At 42.8% G+C, this 22,601-nt stretch overlaps 1 protein-coding gene across 4 annotated transcripts in view; it reads left to right on the top strand.

Annotated features, from left to right (window-relative positions):
* Positions 1-22,313, top strand: part of bsna (bassoon presynaptic cytomatrix protein a) — a 73,841-nt gene extending 51,528 nt beyond the window's left edge. The window contains exons 4-15 of one of the 4 annotated variants that reach the window (XM_057326836.1): positions 95-538; positions 894-7,199; positions 7,302-7,466; positions 8,663-11,009; positions 11,458-12,218; positions 14,354-14,441; positions 14,631-14,762; positions 14,974-15,031; positions 15,113-15,243; positions 17,952-18,027; positions 18,115-18,150; positions 19,242-22,313. In XM_057326836.1, coding sequence (XP_057182819.1) covers positions 95-538; positions 894-7,199; positions 7,302-7,466; positions 8,663-11,009; positions 11,458-12,218; positions 14,354-14,441; positions 14,631-14,762; positions 14,974-15,014 — 10,284 coding nt within the window. In that variant the 3' untranslated portion in view covers positions 15,015-15,031; positions 15,113-15,243; positions 17,952-18,027; positions 18,115-18,150; positions 19,242-22,313. Of the gene's footprint in view, positions 1-94; positions 539-893; positions 7,467-8,662; positions 11,010-11,457; positions 12,219-14,353; positions 14,442-14,630; positions 14,763-14,973; positions 15,032-15,112; positions 15,244-15,419; positions 16,628-17,951; positions 18,028-18,114; positions 18,151-19,241 lie in introns of those variants that run through there. The other 3 variants (XM_057326834.1, XM_057326837.1, XM_057326835.1) reach the window with 3 other exon arrangements.
* The last annotated feature ends 288 nt before the right edge of the window (positions 22,314-22,601 follow it).

Genomic DNA, 22,601 nt, shown 5'->3' with positions numbered 1-22,601 from the left:
TTTCTCTTCGTTTAATTGAGGCATAAATTTAAACGCTTTGTTAGCAGCTTTGAATAAAAGCATCTGCTAATCATCCCTGTTCCCTGTTTTACAGAAGAAAGAATGGCTCTGCCTGAACTGTCAGACTCAGAGACTGATGTCTGGTGGGCTTGACCCTCTTCCCGTTCCGCATTCATCTCCCAACCGCCAACCAGTGGGCTCACCCACACACCAGCAACTCTCCAGTCAGCAACAGCAAGGGCCTAAAGCAATGACGCCACAGCAGAAACCTCCAGTTTCTCAACAGAGTGGTCCCACAGCCCCCATGGCTAAACCAGGAACGGATATAAAAACTTCACAGCTTACTCCAGCTACAGCAACTCATACTTCCATCACGACTATATTTATTGGTGAAGATCAGAGGAAGGAAACTGCACCCAAACTGGAGAAAGAGTCTGACTTTCACAGTAAACCAAGTGAGAGGAAAAAAATGACAGAGCCAATTCACACTCCTGTTAAAGATGACAAAAAAGAGTTACAAAGATCCAAATACTATGAGGTAAGCCACTGGTCATAGACTATTACCAAGTATTTGGCAAATTATAATTTTAGAAAATGCTTGAAATGTTAATCCTAACGATTGTGAGACATAAAAATACAAAAACAGCTTCCGGCAACACGGTATGCAACACACAGTTTGTACATTTCTTGGTTCTTGCATAGTCTAAACTAAAGCTATTTGAAGGGATAGCATACAGTACATAATTTTAGCCACTTGCGCTTACTTTAGTGGCTCATTATATGTGTTTAAGGCAGGAACAGACAACTACAAATTGAAGACAAAAAATTAAGCAAGTTCATGATGTCATATTCTTTTGGTTCTTCTGCATTAATGTAACCTTTTTTGTCTCCAGGAAACCAGCAAGACAAACAGCACCAATGATTTATCACGGAGCCCGCAGAGTTTGAGTGATACGGGTTATTCCTCTGATGGAATCTCCAGTTCACAAAGTGAGATCACTGGTGTTATCCAAGAGGAGGAGCTGAAGCTGAATGAAAGAGGTGTCACTGGGCACCATACTCCACCAAGCCCATCTGAGTTCCTTAAGCTGGAGAGCTCAATGCGACCCCTTCTAGAGTCCAAATTGTCATCTGAAGGTGAAAGGACAAAGGACAACAAGCGAGAAAAGGATCATATCAGAAAGCATCGCTCTCGCTCAATATCAATTAGTCCAGAGGAATACGACTCTGATGAGGACCTTGAAGGCATTATGGAGGAGGAAGAAGAGCCAACTGACTGGGAAACCAAGCGAGAACTTAGATCAATTTCTGCTTTAGGGGGTAACAGTGGCCACAAGAAAAGAAGCTTAGAATCAGAAGAGATGACTGATGAGGAATTCATGAGGAGGCAAATAATGGAGATGAGTGCAGATGAAGAGAATGAGGATGAGCTCGAAGAAGAGGAAGACAACGATGATGAAGGCTATAGCTACAAAAAGCCAAAAAAGACACAAAAGCACATCAGTGACTCAGGAAAAGAGAAGCACCGTCTCACGTATAACTCTAGTAGCTTCGAAGAGGACAGCAAAACTACAAGTGATGTATACAAAGGATCTGCTGAAGAGGACCACATGGCCTCTCAAGGAGGCTTACGCAGATTCAAAACCATAGAACTCAACAACTCCAACAGCTATAGTCGAGACATAGAATTAAACAATGACAATGACCTAAGTCTGGACAGAGAGCCTGAGCTAGAAATGGAAAGCCTCACTGGCTCTCCAGAAGAGCGTTCTAGAGGGGAATATTCCTCCACCCTTCCACCAACCACCTCTAGCTACAGCTCAGGGATATCCCCTACTTCCATATCCTCAATGGAAGATGACAGCGACAGTAGTCCAAGTCGCAGACAGCGGCTGGAGGAGGCAAAGCAGCAGAGGAAGGCCAGGCATCGCTCCCATGGACCACTCCTGCCCACCATTGAGGATTCTTCCGAGGAAGATGAACTGAGGGAGGAAGAAGAACTCCTGAGAGAGCAGGAAAAGATGAGAGAAGTCGAGCAGCATAGAATAAGAAGCACCGCGCGCAAAACAAAGCGTGACAAAGAGGAGCTCAGAGCACAAAGGCGCAGAGAGCGTTCCAAAACACCACCCAGCAATCTCTCCCCCATTGAGGACGCTTCTCCGACAGAGGAGCTGAGACAGGCAGCTGAGATGGAAGAACTTCACCGGTCCTCCTGCTCAGAATACTCTCCTTCAGCTGATTCAGATGGTGAGGGCTATGAAATGCCATCGAAGCTATATAAATCTGGCAGCGAGTACAACCTACCAACATTTATGTCACTTTACTCACCTACTGAAAAACCACAGACCACTTCTTCATCAGCCACTATAACCACTACTTCTAGTGGCAAACAATTAAAAAGCGCAGAAGAAGTATACGAAGAAATGATGAGGAAAGCTGAGATGTTGCAGAAACAGCAGAAGCAGCAACAGCAGCAGTCGTGCTCAGGCCAGCAGTACAGCACAAGCTCCTATCAAGAGTCTGACATTAGAAACAGACAGGAATATGAGGACGAATATGATTATGCTGATCAGGACGATATCGCTTATGAGAACGAGGATGCAGTGGACATCTATGAAGAGATACGCCAAACTTCACAGAACATTTCAAAGCAGCTTGATGACCATAGAATAGAAATGGATGACTCCTACTCAGAAAAGCAATTGCTGGATACAGGCTCAGCCTTTGCCAAGTTGCTGGAACAAAGCAATGCTTTATTGACTCCTGGCACAAGCCCCACCCAGCTCTCAGCACCAGTATCATTTTCTGAAACAGGGACTGGCGGACGCATACCTGATGTCAGAGTAACTCAACATTTCTCTAAAGATATGAACAAAGACAGACTTCGAAATCAAGCCGGTAAAAATGGCATTACACCAAGAGTTGCTGCCACCACTATTGCTGCTTATGGAGTGTATGCCAGGGATGCAGTCACCGTCTCTCACACTAGTGCCAGTCAAACAGTGTCCACGACCCAACCTAATTTATACGGTCGCCAAACAGGAAACACTACCATGACAACCAGTAGCGTTTCAAATGTGTCTCACAAAATAGCTGCAATCACTCAGGCTTACAATCAAAACGCTGTAAGAAAAGTTGCAATCAGCAAAGGAGTACAAATGAGAGACAGTTCAACATCCTCAGAATCAGGCACAGCTTCCATTAGAGGTTATATGTATCATGAAAGGAGTCCGCCTCTTTCTCCCACTTCCTCTCCTATACAAAGTCCATCACAATCCCCCTCTAAGAGAACATCTGAGTTTTCAACTCAAACTGTTAGTCCTTCAATGTTAGCTTCCGCTGGAAATGCTTATCATACCTCTCCAGTTATGACACAAAGCACTCAGACTTCTCAAAGAAATGCCTTACCGTGCCTCTTTCAGAAATCCTCTCAAAATAGCACTTTTGTCATGAAAACAGAAGAGTTTGAGCCGACTAGCTCACAAAAGCCTGTTAGAGTTAACACAGCTACATCTCCTTTGTCGTCACCGACCAAGTTTAGCCGCCAATCAACATTTGATGACTACTCACCTCCAGACAGCCCTCCTGATGTTGCACCACACCAACAATCACCTCATCAGAGTTTCTATAGGAGCTATGAGCCTGCTAAAGTTAATGTTGGAACAAGCATGGTGACCACTGCTAGCATGTACACACATGGTTCGCTGTCCATGGACAACATATCGCTTTGTCACATTTCCACAGTTCCAGGTACCTCAAGAATCGAGCACGGACAGAGGTTTCATAGTGGGAGCGTTGTAGATCTAAGAACTGCCATGAAGCCGACGCCATTCATCTTGACCAACCAAGGAATGGATTTGACTTCATTGGCCACAGAATCGCAAAAGTATTCTGGCAGTATTGAAGGAAGCCCAATCCGTCAATCCACAACAATTCAGCCCTTAATAATGAATCTAAACACACAGGAGCAGCTGCATGTTGTGACCTCAACAGCAACAACCGTTAGTGTCACAGTGGCTGCTTCTATGTTCATGTCCCAGCCTAAGCAGCCTGTGCTGTACTGTGATCCTCTCGAAAACCGAGTTGATCTGGGGAAAGGTATGGGACCCGTAGTTTGCCTTGCTCTAAATAAATCACCCCCGACCGATCCATCTATACCGAAGATTGATGCAAGGCTGGAAGAGCTGAGTGTCCAGCAAGAGCAGTTACTCAAACAACAGCAGAAGCTTCAACAGCAACAACAAATTCTTGAAGAGCAGCTTCAGCAGCACCATTCTCTTCAACAACAACAAGCTGTCTCATTTGCAAAGCTGGACTCATCCAACCGACTACCTGTGCTCAAAAAGGACATGGTTGTTACTCAGACAAGCACTGCCACAGAGGTTAATGTCATCTCTCCGGCTATGACATCTGATGTTTATAGCCATGTTTATCAGCAAGAGACAGGTATCGTGAATTTAACAAATGTCAAGCCTCATACCATGATGGTTCAGATGGGTGGTACTGCACAAGGATCTACTGTTACACAGCTCATCAAATCAGAGGACAACCAAGATGTGATGGATCTGTCAGGACAAATAAAATCAGAAAATCAAGCCACTTGTTGTGACATTGTTTATAACCTGCCTTTTGGTGGCAGCTGTGTGGGTGTTCCATTCTCTCAAAAACCAGTCATAGATGAGACTACTGAGCATACCTCAATGACACAACCACAGCTGTATCAGCAACCTGATTTGTATCAAGATAGACAGACATACCAAAACTGTGCGATCAAATCATATACACTGCCATTCCCCAGACGCCTTCAGCCATCAATGTCTGAAACGAACCTCACAGAGGCAGGTTTGTTATCATATTCAGCAAAGCTTGATCCCCATTATCAGTCCTCTGGAGAATTATTTACAGACACAGTGAAGGATGGATATGAAGGTGGATACAGTGGGATGGGGCTTCAGTATGGCTCCTACACAGATCTTCGTCAGGGTGATGTTGCAGCTCTACCAATTAGAAGGTACAGCTCCCTGACAAACATCAGCTCAGATTCTGGATATTTCCCAGGGGACTGGGCAGAGCCTAATCTTGCCCAGTACAGCGCTACAACTGCCAGGGAGATAAGTCGCATGTGCGCCGCCCTTAACTCTATGGATAGATATAGCAGCAACCCAGACATTCTACAACTGGCTACTGGGAGATATAGTGGTCCACATTTTAAAGTTAATTTGCTGCAAGGTCCCAGGCATAGTTTAAAGTACGGTTCAGATGGAAAGCCACTGTCCCACAGTCAAACTCTAACTGACCTAATCAATGCAAGACAAGCTAGTCTTCGAGCTATGTATCCATCGGCTATCAGATCTGTTGATGGTATGATCTATTCAACTATAAACACACCCATTGCATCCACGGTCCCAATTACTACACAGCCCGCTTCTGTGCTACAGCCTTTAATAAGAGGGGTATACAGACCATACGCTGCACCAAATATGACCCCAGTACCTCTGGCGAGCCTAACTAGATTGCCAGTAGCTCCAAGGACAGGGCAACAACCTTTCCAATACCCTACACCTAATCTTGTTTCTGTTACAACTGCAAAAGTGACTGAGTCCATGGCTATAACAACAGCCCAAGACACACCATTGTTCCTTGGCAGGTCTTCAGTAAGCTTATCAGTAGCCGAGAGAGCGACACCAACACAGCCCTCCTCTGTGCCTGCTCGTTCTACCACATCAGCACCTATTTTGACGCAAATGGTTGTGACAGTGAGCCAAACTGACATCCCAATAAATCTATCTCTGTCCAGGACCGCTGCCCAGTCTCAAATACAATACCAGCAACCCCAAGCGACACCATCCGCTCATTCCTATCTCCCAGTACACGGTCAGCCCAAAACTGACCAACCATCCCTGTCAAGTCAAAGAGGTCAGTCTAACACCGCTGTTCCTGGAAGTTTTATCCCAAATCAAGAAAATGAATCAGAGGAAAGACTGCATCAACAGCAGGAACAGCTTTTGCAGCTAGAGAGAGAGAGGGTGGAGATGGAAAAGATGAGGCAGCTACGGCTTCAGGATGAGCTTGAGTGGGAGCGTGCAGAGTTGCAGAGAGATAGAGAAAAAGAGCAGATATTAGTTAAACGGGAAATCCAAGAATTACAGACTATAAAGCAACAGGTTTTGAAGCAGCAGCAAGCTGAAAAGGAAGGTCAATTAATCTTGCAGAGAGAGCAGCTAGCTCAACAAAAAAAGCAGCTTGACCAGATACAGTCTTTGCAACAACAGCTACAGCAGCAACTCGAGGAACAAAAGAGACAGAAGTCTGCAGCAAATACCCCGCACCTTAGTGGCAAAGATGGCAAAATGAATCAGCCACAGGAATTAGTCCCGGATGTGCTATATAATGACGTTAAGGTTTTCCTAAGATCTGCATCAGAAATGTGCTTAAGGAATAGTGAGGAGCAGACAGGAAATCGGTCTATGCGAAAACAAAGATCCATGCCTCGTCTACAGGATGGAAATGAGGGAGAAGTGACAATGTTTCCCTTGCCCCAACGACTTGTGAACACTAGCGTGCAAACAGATGATGAAGATGGAGAGGAGAGGTACCTGGTGTCAAGAAGGCGACGAACTAGGCGCAGTGTGGACTGCAGTGTTCAGACAGATGATGACGATGACAGGGCAGAGTGGGAGCAGCCAGTTAGGCGCAGACGCTCTCGTTATTCTAGACATGTGGGTGAATCTGGTGTAGACCATAAATCTGAAATGCCTCCATTCTCTACTCCAGCTGCTAGGGCTACATCATCCAGCATTGCCGTCCAGACTATCCGAGACTGCTCTTGCCAAACAGAGACAGATCACCTGGCTCGAGTATCCCCAAGCATACATGTCACTGTGCCAGACCCCAACAAGGTTGAAATTGTCCACTACATTTCTGGTCCTGAGAGGACACAGAAGGGCCAAAGCTTAGCTTGTCAAACTGACCCTGAGACCCAGCCCCAAAGCATTGTTGCTCCACAGATAAGCGTTGCTACCACTGTCTGCCCCACCAGTGTCCAGTTACTTGGTTCTGCAGATCAACTCTCTCCCAGTCATCAGAGTGTTATGATGTTAGCGAGACGGAGACCTGATCCTTTGGAGTTTGGCTACCAACAGCACCTGCATAATGAGTCCTTGTCCAGCTTGATCCGGCAACAACCCAAATCACCACAGGTGCTGTATTCCCCTGTTTCTCCACTTTCCTCTCCACAACACACAATAGAAACATCATTCTCTTCTAGTGAGAGGCTGAATAAAGCCCATGTCACCCCGCAGAAGAAGTCGAGTATCGGCGAGCCGCTACAGAGACATCAGGCCCTTCCCAGGCCAATGAAGAATATCCAGAGGTCCATGTCAGACCCCAAGCCCCTGAGTCCTACCACAGATGAAAACACCAAGGCTAGGATTTCCTTTTATCAACAGCAAGCTCTTCAGAGTCAGGTATGGCTAATGTCTTCCTTGCTTATAAAGGTATAATGTAATGACTTATTAAAGAATCTCTGCTAATGTAATTTAGTTGTAGAATGTTTTCAAAACTCACCTTTAACTGGGTCATGTATTCCTAATTGAGTTAAATATTTGCTATCAGTTGAATTACGGTAAACTTCTGGGACCCCCTTTGGCCTGATTCTTACAAACATGGTCACTACATCAATGACAACATTGTCCTGCTTTGTATATTGCATATACGTAAGACTAGGGCTGGGCGATAAAACGATAATTATATGCATTGACGATTAACCTTTATGAATAATGATAGAAAAAATGTTCGATATAACGCTACAAAATTATATGTATATAGACATGAAGTTTTGTTGCATAACAATCCATGTGCAGTCACTGGATCATAAACAGCCTTTTATTTTCTGAGACAGTGCGACTGTCTCAGACAGTTTGCAACCTGCAAGTTTGGATTTTGCTTTCACAGAGAGATCATTAATCATGCTACAGTGTTCATTCTATGACTGCGCGGACTTGTCCAGGCAGCGCGACACACATTCACTATTTAACAGCGTTTATATCTCTATCACAGACATTGCAGTTATTTGTCATCACGAAAGTTTATTATTTGCATGCATTTTAAAGTTGTGCCTCAAGTGATTTGACTCATCTGCGTTGACATATGAGCACGCTGCGCACATCTGACATGTGTGCACACAGACACAGCACAGCCAACAGCGCAGGTAAAGAACAAAGTTCTCCTTCGTGTCTTATAAGATATTTAGCTGTAAAATGCAGTAAAATGTAAAAACACAGGGTTAACATAAGGTTAACATAAACACAGTGGCTAATGTTATACAGTAAGTAAAGTTAACACTGGATGTGTATCAGCATTAGCATTAGCTTTTAAACCTGATGCTGTCTCTGTTATAATAAGTCTGTTTATTACCGAAACACTTCACAGAAATACAGTTCAAATTAGGAGAATGTGAATAATACAGTGGTAAAACTCAACACAACATTATATCAATGATTCATTTTTCAGCTGTATCGCCCAGTCCTTGATAAGACTAAATTTTTTTTATCAAAAAATGATCACACATTTATGTCTGTTATGCTAATATGTGACATTGTGTTGTTCTCTGTGTTTCACGCTTCTGGCTCTTTTACTCTTCTTGGATACTGTGTCTCTATAGTTGGCAGCTCTGCAGCAGAGCTCCCTACTAAGGAAAGTGAAGAGGACTTTGCCCAGCCCTCCACCAGAGGAGACACTGACTATGGTTGCCCCTAACCTGTCCCAAATGTTTGTGCCCTCTTTGTCCTCCTTCAAGGGTGGTTCCCGCTTAGCTGCAAAGACCAGTCTGTTGAAGGACCTAACCCATGAGCTGAAGGCTGTAGAGCAAGAATCCTCAAAACTACGCAAGCAACAGGCCGAGTTAGAAGAGGAGGAAAAAGAAATCGATGCCAAGCTTAGATACTTGGAGCTAGGTATTACACAGAGAAAAGACACGTTGGTGAAGGAGAGAGAAAGGAGGGAGGTAACATATCTCCGCTGCATGGGTGACTCACGAGACTATATGTCAGACTCTGAACTCAACAACCTTCGTCTGACATCTGCAGCCACGTCATTTGAGGGCAATGGGCTACTGACCAGACCCAGCACAGCACCACTGAGCCAGTTTACTTGTGAGCTAAACACTGCTGCCCAGTTTCCCCCCACATCGTCCTTCATGTCATACCAGTATCCACAAAGCCTGATAACAGCACCGACCCCACAGGCCTCTACATTGCCGAGCACAGGTTTCAATCAACCACCCTATCCATCAATTACCCAGGCCCAAGCTCTCCCACAGCCCACCCCCTTGCAGACGTATCCAACCCTGTCATATCAGGTCCCAGGGACCTTTCCTTCCCAGGGCTTTCCACTGAGCCAACCTCCATATCCGACAGACACCTCAGTCCCACCTCCAACACAGCCAAGCCATCCAGGGTTCCAGCATACCTTACCACCTACTGGTGGAACTACTTATCCGACCCACAGTGCACCGTACCCGAGCCAAGCTCCTCCATACCCGGTCGGTCAAACAAGCACTTTCCAGCCACAGGCGGACACTCTCACTTTTCAACAAAAGCCACGTCAGACATCACTTGCTGACCTTGAACACAACATGCACACTAATTATGAGGTACTGAGCAACCCTACAGTAACAATTACCGCCCAGGACACAAGTTACAGCCAGTCTGGTTTGGGTCCATCCTATGGCCAATACAGCCCAGCTGTGGCAAGCACTTACGGTCCCTACTCATCATCTGTTTCAAATACTTACGGTGGGTCATTAGCAACCTCAACATCCTCCGTTTATGCACCATACACAACAACTTCATCTAGTGGTTATGGGCAGTACACAACAACTACTGCAAATACATATGGATACACAGTAACCACAGCCAGTTCCTACGGGCAGTACAGCACCATTGTTACCAACACGTACGGGCAGGCACCAATGTCAGACCATATGCATTCAATGGACAGCCCTTCTATGTATTCCAGTGAAGGCTTGTATGGATCCTCGAGCCTAGATCAGAATGTGTCGAGGAACTATGTCATGATTGACGACATATGCGAGCTGACTAAAGAGGGTATGGGCACTGCTCCAGACTCACATCGCAGCGAGGGTCATGGGCGCTACGGGACCGATGGACTTCACACTCGAGGGGGGAGCTCATGTAGCAGACCAGAGGATGAACGTGATGCAGATCCATACGACCAGCACCACGGCAGGGGTAAGAGCACCGGCAGCTACCAAGCACAAGGGACAAATCCGCATAGCCGGGTAGTGGGCAGCAGTAGCATGGGTGGGGGATCATCATATTACTATGATGACTACAGACACTCAGCACCTACACGGGCAGCCTACAGGCACAAGAGTCTGTGGCCTCCAGCTGTCATGCCTTCCAGGAGGAGCAAACATCGTAAACAAAGCACTGAGCAGAAGATATCTAAGTTTTCGCCAATTGAGGAGGCTCATGATGTAGAGGCTGATCTAGCCTCCTACACCATGAGCACCTCTGCGACCAGTGGTTATGGCTCAGGTTCCCATTACCATAAGCTTGAGGATGACATCTATGGGCTACGCAGTACATACGATCCACCATGGGGCAACTATAGCGACGATCGACTTTATGGTTATGGCAGGTCCCGTTCAGCTGGTTATGGCATGGACAAAATATCGTCCTGCGAGAGGGGCTACAGCAGCAGATCATATGAGGGAGGCTGTAGAGACCAGTCATACCACGGCAACTACGGCCACAGCGCGCACCCCTCATTGCACTCTCAGTATTCAGAAAAAGAGGGCTCCCACCTCGTGACGAAGCTCATGGGTGCTGGGAGGGCTTTCAACTATCCATCAAATTCATATGGTTCAAGTCACTCTCTACCTGATGTGCAGGACCATTTTCGAGACTTGCCACGGACCTATGTCTACGCACGAGATGATATGTATATAATTGACGATATGCATTGCGCTGTTTCTGACAGCGAAGGTAATTGGGAGCTGAATGCCAGTGTCAGTGCCCACTTTATACATCCCCCACCCACCCAGAAAAAGAGAGTGAATAGCAGAAGTAAAGAAGTGAAAACCAAGTGCATGCCCATGTTTTGTCCACAGGCAACTTGTGGCTCTCGACAAACTGACTGTCAGTGCTCTGCTCAGTTGCAAAAACTGCATGAGTTGTTGTGTGGTCTCCTTATTTTTTCCCTATTCTTGTTCCTTTCCAAAGCACTTCATTCAACGGTTTTGAGTTCCAAACCTTTTAATAACCTGCATCTCTTATTTGAGCTAAATCTTTGTGTTCTCTGTGTACATGTGGTGCATGTTTTTCTTTACGTTTTTGCTATCTTTGTTCTTTTTCTTTTGCATGGCCTCAGTGTGCAATCTTCCTTTGCCATCGGACTTGGAAATTGATTGTGATCTGCTTTTGGTTTCCAAAGCGTACCATCTTGGTCAAGAAGAGACGGACTGGTTTGAGAAGCCCCGTGATATTCGTGGTTCCCGTCATTATGGCAGCAATGGTCATTCCTCGAGGCGTGGCCATGTCAAACACACATACCACGACTACGACGAGCCCCCGGAAGATCTTTGGCCACAAAGTGATTATGGCCATAGCCGCCACGTTTCTCCTCGAGAGCACCGCCAACATGGAAGTGGAAGTTCTGGTAGGCACTCCTCACGCCACTCAGATGAGCCTCGTTCCTCTCGATCGTCGCGCTCCTCAAAGGACCCATCCATGCGGCTTGACTCCCGCTCCTTGTCGTCTTCAGGGAGGAGGGGAGAGTCTCGTTCTCAGGGCTACCACTCCTCAGATTACTCCTGTGATCCCTCAGGCCAACACCATAGCTCCCGTTCTGGCAAACAGTCCTCCCACCATCAGGGGTCCTCCAGTAGAAAGCAACATGACCACTTATCATCTTCCAGGCAGCCAGGATCTCTTGGGCCTATGCAGAAGGGTTCAGGTGGACCTTCAAGTAGGCAGCAAAGCAGCTCCCAGTCAGCCATTGATGGACAGCAGGGTCAGCGCTCACAGCTCCCACAGCAAGCGCAGACATCGGCCGCCAGGCCAGGGCTGCAGACATCTGTCACAGGTTCAGCACAACCACAGCTAGTACAAGCCCAGCAACTGCAATCCAAACCTGCCCAGGCTGGCCCAATGGCTCGGCAACCCACCTCAGCGGCACAGGCAACTCCCACTGCAGTGAGTAAATCTTTTCAATCCGCTTCCCACCTTCTACTCCTTTCTCCTAGATTTCCTTTTAAATTGATTTTGCTTTTTACATTTACTTACTGTTTTAAATGAAAACGTTTGATGAAAATATTTGTGTGTTTCACAAGTAAACTGTCGTATCTCTTTGTACTTTCTAATAGTTCAATATCTTATTTGTACTTGTAGATTTATGACATTGTAGATTTATGACAGGTGGCTTCCCTGATCGTGAAAATATTAACTCGGCTATTAAATGTTTAGCAATTACTTTAGCTTTAGAGGGATACTGATGATGTCACCATTTACTCCCCATCAAGTTGTTCCGAACCTGTATAAATTTCTTTGTTCTGTTGAACACAAAGAAATATATTTGGAAGAATGTTAGCAACCAACAGTTCTTGGCCACCACTGACTACCATAGTGAGAAATATTTAAATTGTAGTCAAAGGTGCCCCAGAACTGTTTGCTTTCCTAAATTTCTCAAAAGATCTTATTTTGTCCAACAGAACAAAAAAAAAAAACACAATCATTTTTCTACTATGGAAGTCTATGGAATGCCTCAGAACTCCTGGTTACTGACATTCTTCCAAATATCTTTCTCTGTGTTCAATCGAACAAAGAATCTTATACAGGTTAGGAACAACTAGAGGGTGAGTCAATGATGATCTCCTTTTTCGGTGAACTGTCCCTTTAAGTGAAGAAAACCCTTAGATGTAGGGTTAGAGGGTAGTCTCGCGTAGCCTTATCGCCGCTTTCTTTGGCCAAGGCCCTCCTAAGAGGCCATATGACTGATAGGTAAAGCAACCAATCATGTTTCGCTTTGTGCCACTTCATGTTTAGAGGCGTGGAAATGTCCCCGCAGTAACAGACCGGTGTACATTCATGAACGTGTCAAAAGTTAACAGCAACAACGTTGATTATAAGTTTATGCCGTGAACCTCGCATACTTTTAAGAATTAAACGTTTTGTCGATCGTGATGAATTCTTATAGCAACCATTGTAAACATGACAGCTTACTTCTTAGATCAGACGGCTTCATGTTGTTTCCAGGCGGACCATTAAAGAAGGCGACACGCACATCTCCAATTCAACCAATCAGATGACGACTTTGAACATGCTGAAATGTTTCCAGAAAAGTGTGCCTTATGCACAACGGTCGGCGGGCATGACGTCTGAGGCTGAGACTAGGTCAAGGGAAACCTTAATAAGAAATGGGTTGCAGAAAAAAACCTAAGAGCACCCTTAAGGCTGTTAATAAGTATTTAACCTTAAGTGCTAAAGTGTTCCCTTGAGTTCTATTCTGCGTCGCAACAAAGTCCTTAAGTTTCTTTTTTACCTTAAAAAACGAAAGGACCAATACAGCTCCCTTAAGTCTCAAATGTGATGAATGATGTCATGTTCACTGAAGTGGAGAAAGTAATGACGCTCATTTGCAGAGATAAATTGAGACTAAGGATACGCGATTATTGACAAATAACAGTTTTTTGGAGTATGTTTTCTTTTTGCGTATTTATCTAAAATAATAGCTGTAGCGTTCTTAGGGTCGTCTTTTTTCATGTACTGTTAATATTGTCTGCACCTTAAATGTTTTAGTGGCTGTAATGTTAATTTTGTGGTCTGTTATAGTCAATGGTATGTATGCTTTATAGCGTAACTATGGCAACCGCTTCTCTATTACTGTGTTTTGACAGAAACACGTGGAATGCTAAGTATAAACACTTAGGTAAGGGTGACGATTAAGACCTTTGTTGCAACGCTCTTAAAGAATGTTTATTTTTTACCTTAGGTATATTTGTCCCCTCAGGAAAACCCTCACTTTAGGGCTTTCATGCAACCGGTCACAGATCCCTAACTCCTGCTTTTGGCTGCTACTCCTTGATTTGACCTATTCTCAACAAATACGTCTATTCAAATGAAACCTTTACGTGCTCTGAGGCATCAGAGGAGCAGTTGATGTGCCGCACGCAGAAATATTTCTCTCTTTTAGCTAACTTTAGTGCTATTCTTTTTATTGAAGTTTTTGTAAACTGCAAGCCACAGTCATGACATGTAATACACCACTGACCCGAACTGATAATATAAGAGGCAGCGACAACCCGTCTCTCTTTTGTTGTTGTTGTCAACAGACGAAGCCAGAGCCTGTCACTGCTATTGGAGCAAAAGCATCTCTGATTCAGCCTGCCAAAACAACCCAGCCGCCTCTCACGGGAATCGGTAACTGTGTTGAAAATATCACACCACCATCTACTGACAGCAGCTTGATAGTACTGAGCGCCTGAAGTCAAAGTCTTAATATCAAACTTCAGAGCGTTCATCACAACTCCAGTGTTTACGTACTATAAAGTGAATGATGATTCCTGAGAATGTGTATGTTTGTAACTCATAATCCTCATGATGGTTTAGGCTCTAAAGCCGGCCCGCGGCCCGGTGGAATCGGCAGTGCGGCTGCAGGTCAGCCGGGTGTGGAGGGAGAGAGCGTGCTGTCCAAAATCTTGCCCGGAGGAGCTGCGGAGCAGGCTGGCAAACTAGGAGAAGGTAAACAGACGCTTACCTTATTCAATATTACAAACCTATTTAGTCGCAGATTCAATGTAAACTGCTATTTGGTGGCAGGAAAGAAACTGTGTACTGTGTATTCAATCTGCAGTCTGTGGCTTTTTTGATTTAAAATGAACCAAAATGAGTTACTGAGCAAATGTCTTTGTTTTGGTGTCGTGTTGTTGACAGTGTTCTTGTATTATTACAGCCATCAGTGGATTTGGCAAGAAGTTCAGCTCGCTGTGGTGAGGAAGAGTGAGGTGGAGGTGTGTTCAGCTGTTCAATGCTCAAGTCACACGGGTTGAGTGCAGTGCAGTGTGTTTTTACTCTGTCTTTCATTGTTTCAGGATGTCTAAAAAAAACTGAAGACATTGAAAGGCTTCGCACCGGAAAAACCTATGAAGTTTCTCTTTCATGTTTTCATTTAAAGAGACGACGCTTCACGAAAGAGAGGGAGGGAAGCAATCGGGTTCTTCTGGTGAGAACAAAAGAGTTCCTTTGCAAAAGCAGATAACTGAACACATGTTCAAAAAATCATGTTTTTGCATTCCAATATCAATTCAAATTCATTCAAACGGTCAGTTTGGGTTGGGTTGTTTAAACAAAAAAATTGAAGGTGTGTTTCGCTTGAATTTTTACTGTTTCTTGCCGAAGACGAAAATCAACCATCGACGGTAGGTACTCACAAAACAAAACAAACATTTTTTTCACACATTTATACATTTGGTAGTATTACTCGTCCGCAAGAATGACAAAGTACCGGCATAACACTGAGCTCAAAATAACAGTTTAACATAACAGTTACTAAAAATGAGCCGTCCAAAACTTCGGAAGTGTACATGTGACGGTTTTTGTCTTTTATGACTAATGGTGTCCTCACGAACCAGACCAGGAGTTCCAGATATAGACACCCACCATCGCTTCATCCCACCTTCCCTGTGCTACAGACATTTCTAGAATTTTCTGACAGTGACAATTGGAAAATAATTTTTTAAATATGTGAACATTTGTACAGTTTTTGTTCATTTGCAATATACCGATATATCGTAATTAAAGGAGTAGTTCACCTTCAAATGAAAATTCTGTCATAATTTCTCACCCACTTGTCATTTCAAACCTGCATGACTTTCTTTCTTCTGCGGAACACAAGAGAAGATATTTTGAAAAATGTTAGTAACAGTGTCACGGTCCTGCCTTCCTGGTTCTGTATTTCTAGTCGTGTTGCAAGAATCGGGACAGAGCCCTTAGGTTTTATGTGAGAAAGCCATGAGTTGTTTACGTTTTTTGACATCTCATGTGCTTTCTCGTGTCTTGTCATTGGCCCCGCCCCTCTCGTTTCATGTATTGCTTCCCTGCCATGTCTAATGTTTCCCACCTGCCCTGTGTCATTATCCCTCGTTTGTCTTCTCCTATAAATGCCCTCATGTTTCTTTGTCCTGTGCTGGTGTATTGTATGTGGTGTTGTCGAGTGCCTTTCGTTTGCCATGTTCGCTGTGTTCCTGTTTTCTGTATAATCCCCCGTCCAGTAGTAAGTGTTCAGTCTAGTTTTTGTCTAAGTGTTGTTTATTTTTAGTTTAGTATCAGTTAGCCTGCGTCCTGTTGTTTGTATTTTGTGACCTGTCATTTTCCCCCATCGAGGGTGTTTTGTTTTGTACCTTTTGTTTTGTTAAAAGAATAAAATCCTCTCTGTTAACCCCTTCACCTCTGCCTGCCTGCATCTGGGTTCTTCCGCCCGCATTTGTGACAAACAGAGCAGCACAGCCCCGTATTCACTATATTGTAACCAATGCAAGTGAATGGGGGGCTGTTAACAAACATTCCTCAAAATATCTTCTTTTGTGTTCTGCGGAAGAAAGAACGTCATGCAGGTTTGAAATGACAAGTGGGTGAGAAATGATGACAGAATTTTCATGTTGAAGGAGAACTACTCTTTCAATGATATAAGCTCAAAATTTACTTGAGCTAAATATAAACGAAAACTTAGAATTAGCACCGCAGAATTCCACAAGAACTATAAAAAGGTCAGGCGAAACAACAATTTGTTACACCGTGTAATAAAAACCTGATTTTTTTGCAACAAAAAAACCTTTTCACATACATTGACCTTCATGTCGTTCAACTGCTGTTACTTGTACAGTATTGTAATTCAAAGAGAAATGACATTATGAGGGCCTTTCGTACAAATCTTGACAGAAAACCAGTGGTGTAAAGAGTACCTGAAAACCATACTTAAGTAAAAGTACAGATACCTTGCAGCGAAAACTACTCCATTACAAGTTACAAGTCACCAATTCAAAAATGACTTCAGTAAAAGTCTTAGAGTATCTGAATTTAACAGTACTTGAGTATTTTACTCGTACTGAATGTAGGCTCAAAGCAGCACTAGTCCTCAACACTTAAGAGACATGTCAGTGAAAAACAAGAAACAGTTGATTCATGAGGAGAGCAATCACATTTATTTTCTTAAATCAAAATAAGACTGAACACCTCAAAATTGCAACAAATCATGGTGGACACCATAACACTCAAGTCTCATTTAAGCTCAAGTGATCATAATAAACCAAACTCTTTCAAAAGGTTTCTTCAATATAACGGATAAATAAAATAATGTTAAGTCCAATTAAAAAGTCAAAGCCTTTTTAAACTGGGCATGCTGGTTTTGGCCTCATCATCAGCTGCTGTCATGTCCTCATTTCACATAAACCGCCAGCGATTGACATTGATAACCCTATCCTAACCCTAATTGATAATGCACTCTTTATTCACATAAAGAAGCCATGTTGACAAGTTTTAGTAAGTAAGAGCAAAACCCACAAGATATAGTACCTTCAATGCCTTGTAAATGGCTATATTAATTCTTCTGTATCAAAAATAAACTGCCGCAAAAGAATGATGGGTACCAGGTGAAATGTAATGTGTAATTGCATTAGTCATTACAAATGTAGTAGAGTAAAGAGTACATATACTTGTTCAAAAATGTAGTCAAGTAGAGAGTAAAAGTTGCTAATATCTTTAATACTCAGTACAACTACAAAGTAGCCAAAAAGATACTTAAGTACAGTAACTAAGTACATTTACTCCAATACTTTACACCACTGCAGAAAACAGAATGTGGAATATAACTGAAGTGTGTGTGTGTGTGTGTGTGTGTGTGTGCGTGCGTGTGTGCGTGCGTGTGTGGATCAGAAGTGGAATCACAGGACTCCAGCAGCTCAGGTCTGCATCATGTCAACACTACACAGTTCCTCCTGGACAGCAGACTGTAAGAAGCTTTATGACAACATTACAAGCTCATTTATACAGCAACTCTTTTCATATGCTGTTTTTACTCTTTCTTGTTCTTCTGCAGAAGAAAGTATTCATACAGGTTTGGAAGGACAAGAGGGTGAGTTTTCTATGGGGAGATTTTTAAGACAATTGCAAATCGTAAACAATTGACAAAATTTAAACATTTCCGTTTACCCAAATGTCTTACAAGTTACGGCCTGTAACCATATTCAGTTATAGCCAGATGAGAAATCAGCTAGTGAACGCACCATAACCAGTTAAGGCATGTGACACATCACCTTAATTCAGGTTCATTCGTGGTGACCATTCTTCATGACCTCTTTTATATGGTAATATTTTGTCGATTTCGCTTTAAATGTAACTATAATAACTTATTGTTCAGATGTTGTGGTCATAGCCTACCGTAATAACATTCCTGTAAGAAACATTTCATATGCTGTTATAATCAGTTGAGATATAACCTATAATACACACACAGAGGTCACAGGTTAATTCATTAGGTAAGTCACGCTTGGCAAGCAGTGATTTGAGTTTTATGATCACTACTGTGTTCCTAAAATGTACAGAAAGTTTTAACAGGGTGTCTACAGATACACACAAGTTCAATCATTTTAATGCCACCTCCCATGAACCTTGTAATATATTATATCTCAATTGATGACATCTTTTAAGGCCTTCAATTAAACTTGTTTAGGACATGCTGTTTTGACATGTCTCTTTCCATGTCATGATTTTCATTTTTCTCACGTGCTCCATCTTGTGGCAGTTGCCGGCAAGCTGCTCTAAAACACAGTCAGTTGTACCCAAAACAAACACGCCCCACGGTTTAATAATCTCACCCCTAGCATTGATTGGAAGTTTTGTCAGGCTTCATACGTGATGTGAGAAAAAGTGAAGTAGCAAATGAGTAAAGTGCTCTTGCCGTGTAACTATGGCAAACTCACGACGCGAAATTTCTATTGCAATTGTTAAAAACAAAGGTGATGCAATATTTGAGTATTACTTTAAAGTATTTCAAATGACTCGTACATAAGTTTCATCTGCTGTACGTTGAAGTGCACCATTTATCGCATCATTATTGGCCATGAAGAACTGGAGAATGAAAGCCCACATGTCAAAGCTCATTTACTGGATAGTTCACACATGCCTGTCATTGGATTCTAATGACTTGTGTTTTGATTTTCTCAGACTGAATTTCAACAGAACGGCCTGGCAGCCCTCTACGAGCACGGCATCTCCAGAGCGCTGTCTTCTGCTGGTCTACAGAACACATAAACATGGTCTTACGACACATAAAGGCTAATGTCAACAAACTACACAGGTCCAATTCTAGCCAAACTGAGCTTGGTGTAAATCTCCATTGACCTGTGCTCCATCAGAAAGGTGCAGCGTGAGGCAGAGAACTGTGATTCCATGCTTCACCCCTCTCTCAGGAATGAAAGAATCTATCGAAGCTTCATAGGTTTTTCCTCCAGAGTTCTTCGAAAGAACTCCTTTTTGGTTTTCAAAAAGAAAAAAGAAAAAACATGAACACACACACACGTCTCTATGCTAAGTCCTTTAACTCAACATTCCAGAATAGAAAAAAAGTCCTATTTGGTTTTGCCGTTTTGTTTTTTTCCTCTTGCTATGTGCTATAAACGTGTAACGTGGACTCGGAATGCATGTGATCCAAGACCTTACACTGTTTAATATATCAATGAGAGGAGAGGATTTACACCCAAAATATGAAGAAAAGGGAATTTAAAAAGTGTGAGATCATCACATAAGACACAGAAAAAACCCACAAGTCAGGTTTGACTCATTACTTGTTTGTTCTATTAAAGAAAATATTAAAGGATCGTCCTCAGGCTGGAGATGAGCAACTTGTTGGTAGTTTTTGCTGTGCATTCTTTTCTTTTCTTTTCTTTTGACGTCCAATCGTCGCCTTACGTTTTTAGAGGGTTCGACATATTTTTCTATTTTTTCTTCACTGTTTGTACATAGGGAAAAGACTAGCTGAAAGGTTTCTTTTTATTTTCGTTCAAAGCCATTGCTCTGGTACGTGTTTACGGTTTTATTTTCTGGGTTAACATGATTTTTATGGGTTTTAAAATCAATAGCAATAGTGGCTGGTGGTCAGAGTTAAGAGCACAATTGTTCGATGTTTTTACAGTAGTGATCAGCAGAGTGTATCTGTCTGTAAATCTGTAATATCTCTGTAAGGTTTAGGAGAACAAAAAAAAACCGTGATGCCCATTCTCTTGTATTGCCATTAGGTGTCAAAGCCATGATTTGTTTCAAACGATTTTTTAATAACTAAAACGAAAAACACGACGTTAGAGAGAGAAATAAGAAAGCTGCTTAGTGGAATGCGAGTGCATGTTCTGAACCCCCCCCCCCACATTGATATTGCTACAGTATCTGTTGTGACAACACGTGTGAATGATTTTGGATGTGCGTGTGTACGTATGCATTTAGATTTGTAATCATTCCAAAGAAATCTGATCAACAATCAGAAACAGAAAAAAAAAGATTCAGCTGGAAGCGATTTTTCAGACCTTCTATGCAATTATTTTCTCGCTTGAGAAACATAGTTGTCAGAGTATTAAGACAAAAATAAGTCCAAGAATAACTAGACAGTAGTTTCAAAGATTATTAGGGGACCCGTGTGTTTGTAAACGAGAAACTAATGTAAATAATCCATCTAAATAGACCTTTGGTTTTCCATATCGATGGCATGTTTTCCATTCTGTGGTATTTTCTCAACACCCTTCTGAAATGGAGCCGTTGAAACAAATGTAAACACGCCATAGTGACGGGTACGAAGAGCATCGTTTGCCGCTCTCGCCGACGGTTGTCGATAGGGGGCGGTAGCGTGCGATGGGCGGGCGTGATCATCTCGTCAATGACGCCACGAAGTTACCACATGGAGTAGAAATCACAAATCACCGTCGTATCACGAACCGGGAGAACATGCAATTGGAAACACTTAAGCGATTTCAAATTCTATTTATTCATATCAAACGGTAGCGCTACGCAACTTTACCTAAACGAACAGAATGGTATTTTATTAAAGAAATAAATATAGTACATATGATGTATATGGGATAGTACATAAGAGAGTATATAATGAGAACAATGTAGCAAAATGTACAGCACCTATGGGCCACACTGCCAACAAACTGACAGATGAAGACGAGTCGCACTGTCTGCAATACTAGAACAGTATTCACTGTCACGAAAGAACGAGGATCTGTGTCGTGCATCTCGATGCATCTGTTTGTGTTCGATCTACTCACCTCAGGAAAGCATAGCGTTCATGCACCATGCACGCAGGGGGAGATATATGCATAGACAAAGGGCTGATTCACAATAATAAGAAAGCCATTCTTAACACCCTATAGGTTTCCATCCCTTTCGACTGTGACGGATGTCAGGAAAGCAGATCGCCTGCCATTATCTGTGTTTCACTCGTTTGTTCCATCGGACCGGGCACTTCGAGCGCACGAATGGCACAAGAAACAACAGATTGTTGTCACTATGTCATACATTTGTTTGCCTCGTGATGAGCGCATGGGCCTAGAGCGGTAGTACCCAACAATCCTGTCATCACCGTAACCAGAACAAACCAGAATAAAAACAAGCTACTATGACTATTGTTTTGTGTAAAATAGGTTCGACGTAAACACAAGGGAACATCAATACTGTACTCCATCACACTGTGTATGTGGTCGGCTTGTGGACTGTTTGGAAATGTGTTTGGTCTACATACTTCTGTTTGTTCATGCAGAGAAAACGGCTTCCTCTTTAAGAAAAAAAAGAAATAGAAAAAAGAACGTGGCTCCCATATGATTTGTGGGCGGGGATATGATATGACATTACGACACGCATTTTGGAAAAGAAAAAAGAAAACTTGAAACACTTGGAAATCAATGTTACGTTCACTGCTGTGAATGACGTCATATACCCATTGTAAACTTCATGTTTGTTTCGGTGTAAACCTGTAGTAGGCTTGATGTAACATGTCATGTTATGTGATGAAAGAAATAATACGATTTAATCAGGAAAAATAAAAAGAGGATTTCAAAAAACGCCCCTCCTCTCAGTTCTGTGGCAGACGCATGGATGATGATGATGATGAAGATGAGTGCCAAAACAAAGATCATTTCAGGCTTTATGTCTTCATTCTTCAGTATGTGCTTAACGTCATTCTTATCCCACCGACTTTATTATACATTAACGCATCCTTTCACTTTGCTCCTTACTAATATACACAAGTTTACTTCTAGTTTTATAGAGATAAACTCTAGAAAAGTATCACCATGAATGATGTTGTAGTTTTCTTTACTCTTTTAATCGAGTGGAGTCTGTTAAATACTTTTTTCACATAGTTTGACATACTGTCTTGACGCACGTGTTCCAAGTTTATATAGTGACTAGTTTAGCTTCGGGCTTGAATAGTTTAGAGGAAATCTACTTCAAGTACGGATATTTCAAGTATAGACAATAATACCTCAATAGGAACACAGTCAACTTAAAGTTAAAAATAATATAGATCAATAGTAA

Source organism: Triplophysa rosa, unplaced genomic scaffold (assembly GCF_024868665.1).
Source record: "Triplophysa rosa unplaced genomic scaffold, Trosa_1v2 scaffold139_ERROPOS793776, whole genome shotgun sequence".
NCBI lineage: Eukaryota > Metazoa > Chordata > Actinopteri > Cypriniformes > Nemacheilidae > Triplophysa > Triplophysa rosa.
The sequence above is the reverse complement of the archived record's forward strand: the minus strand, read 5'-3'. Positions and strand labels throughout refer to the sequence as shown.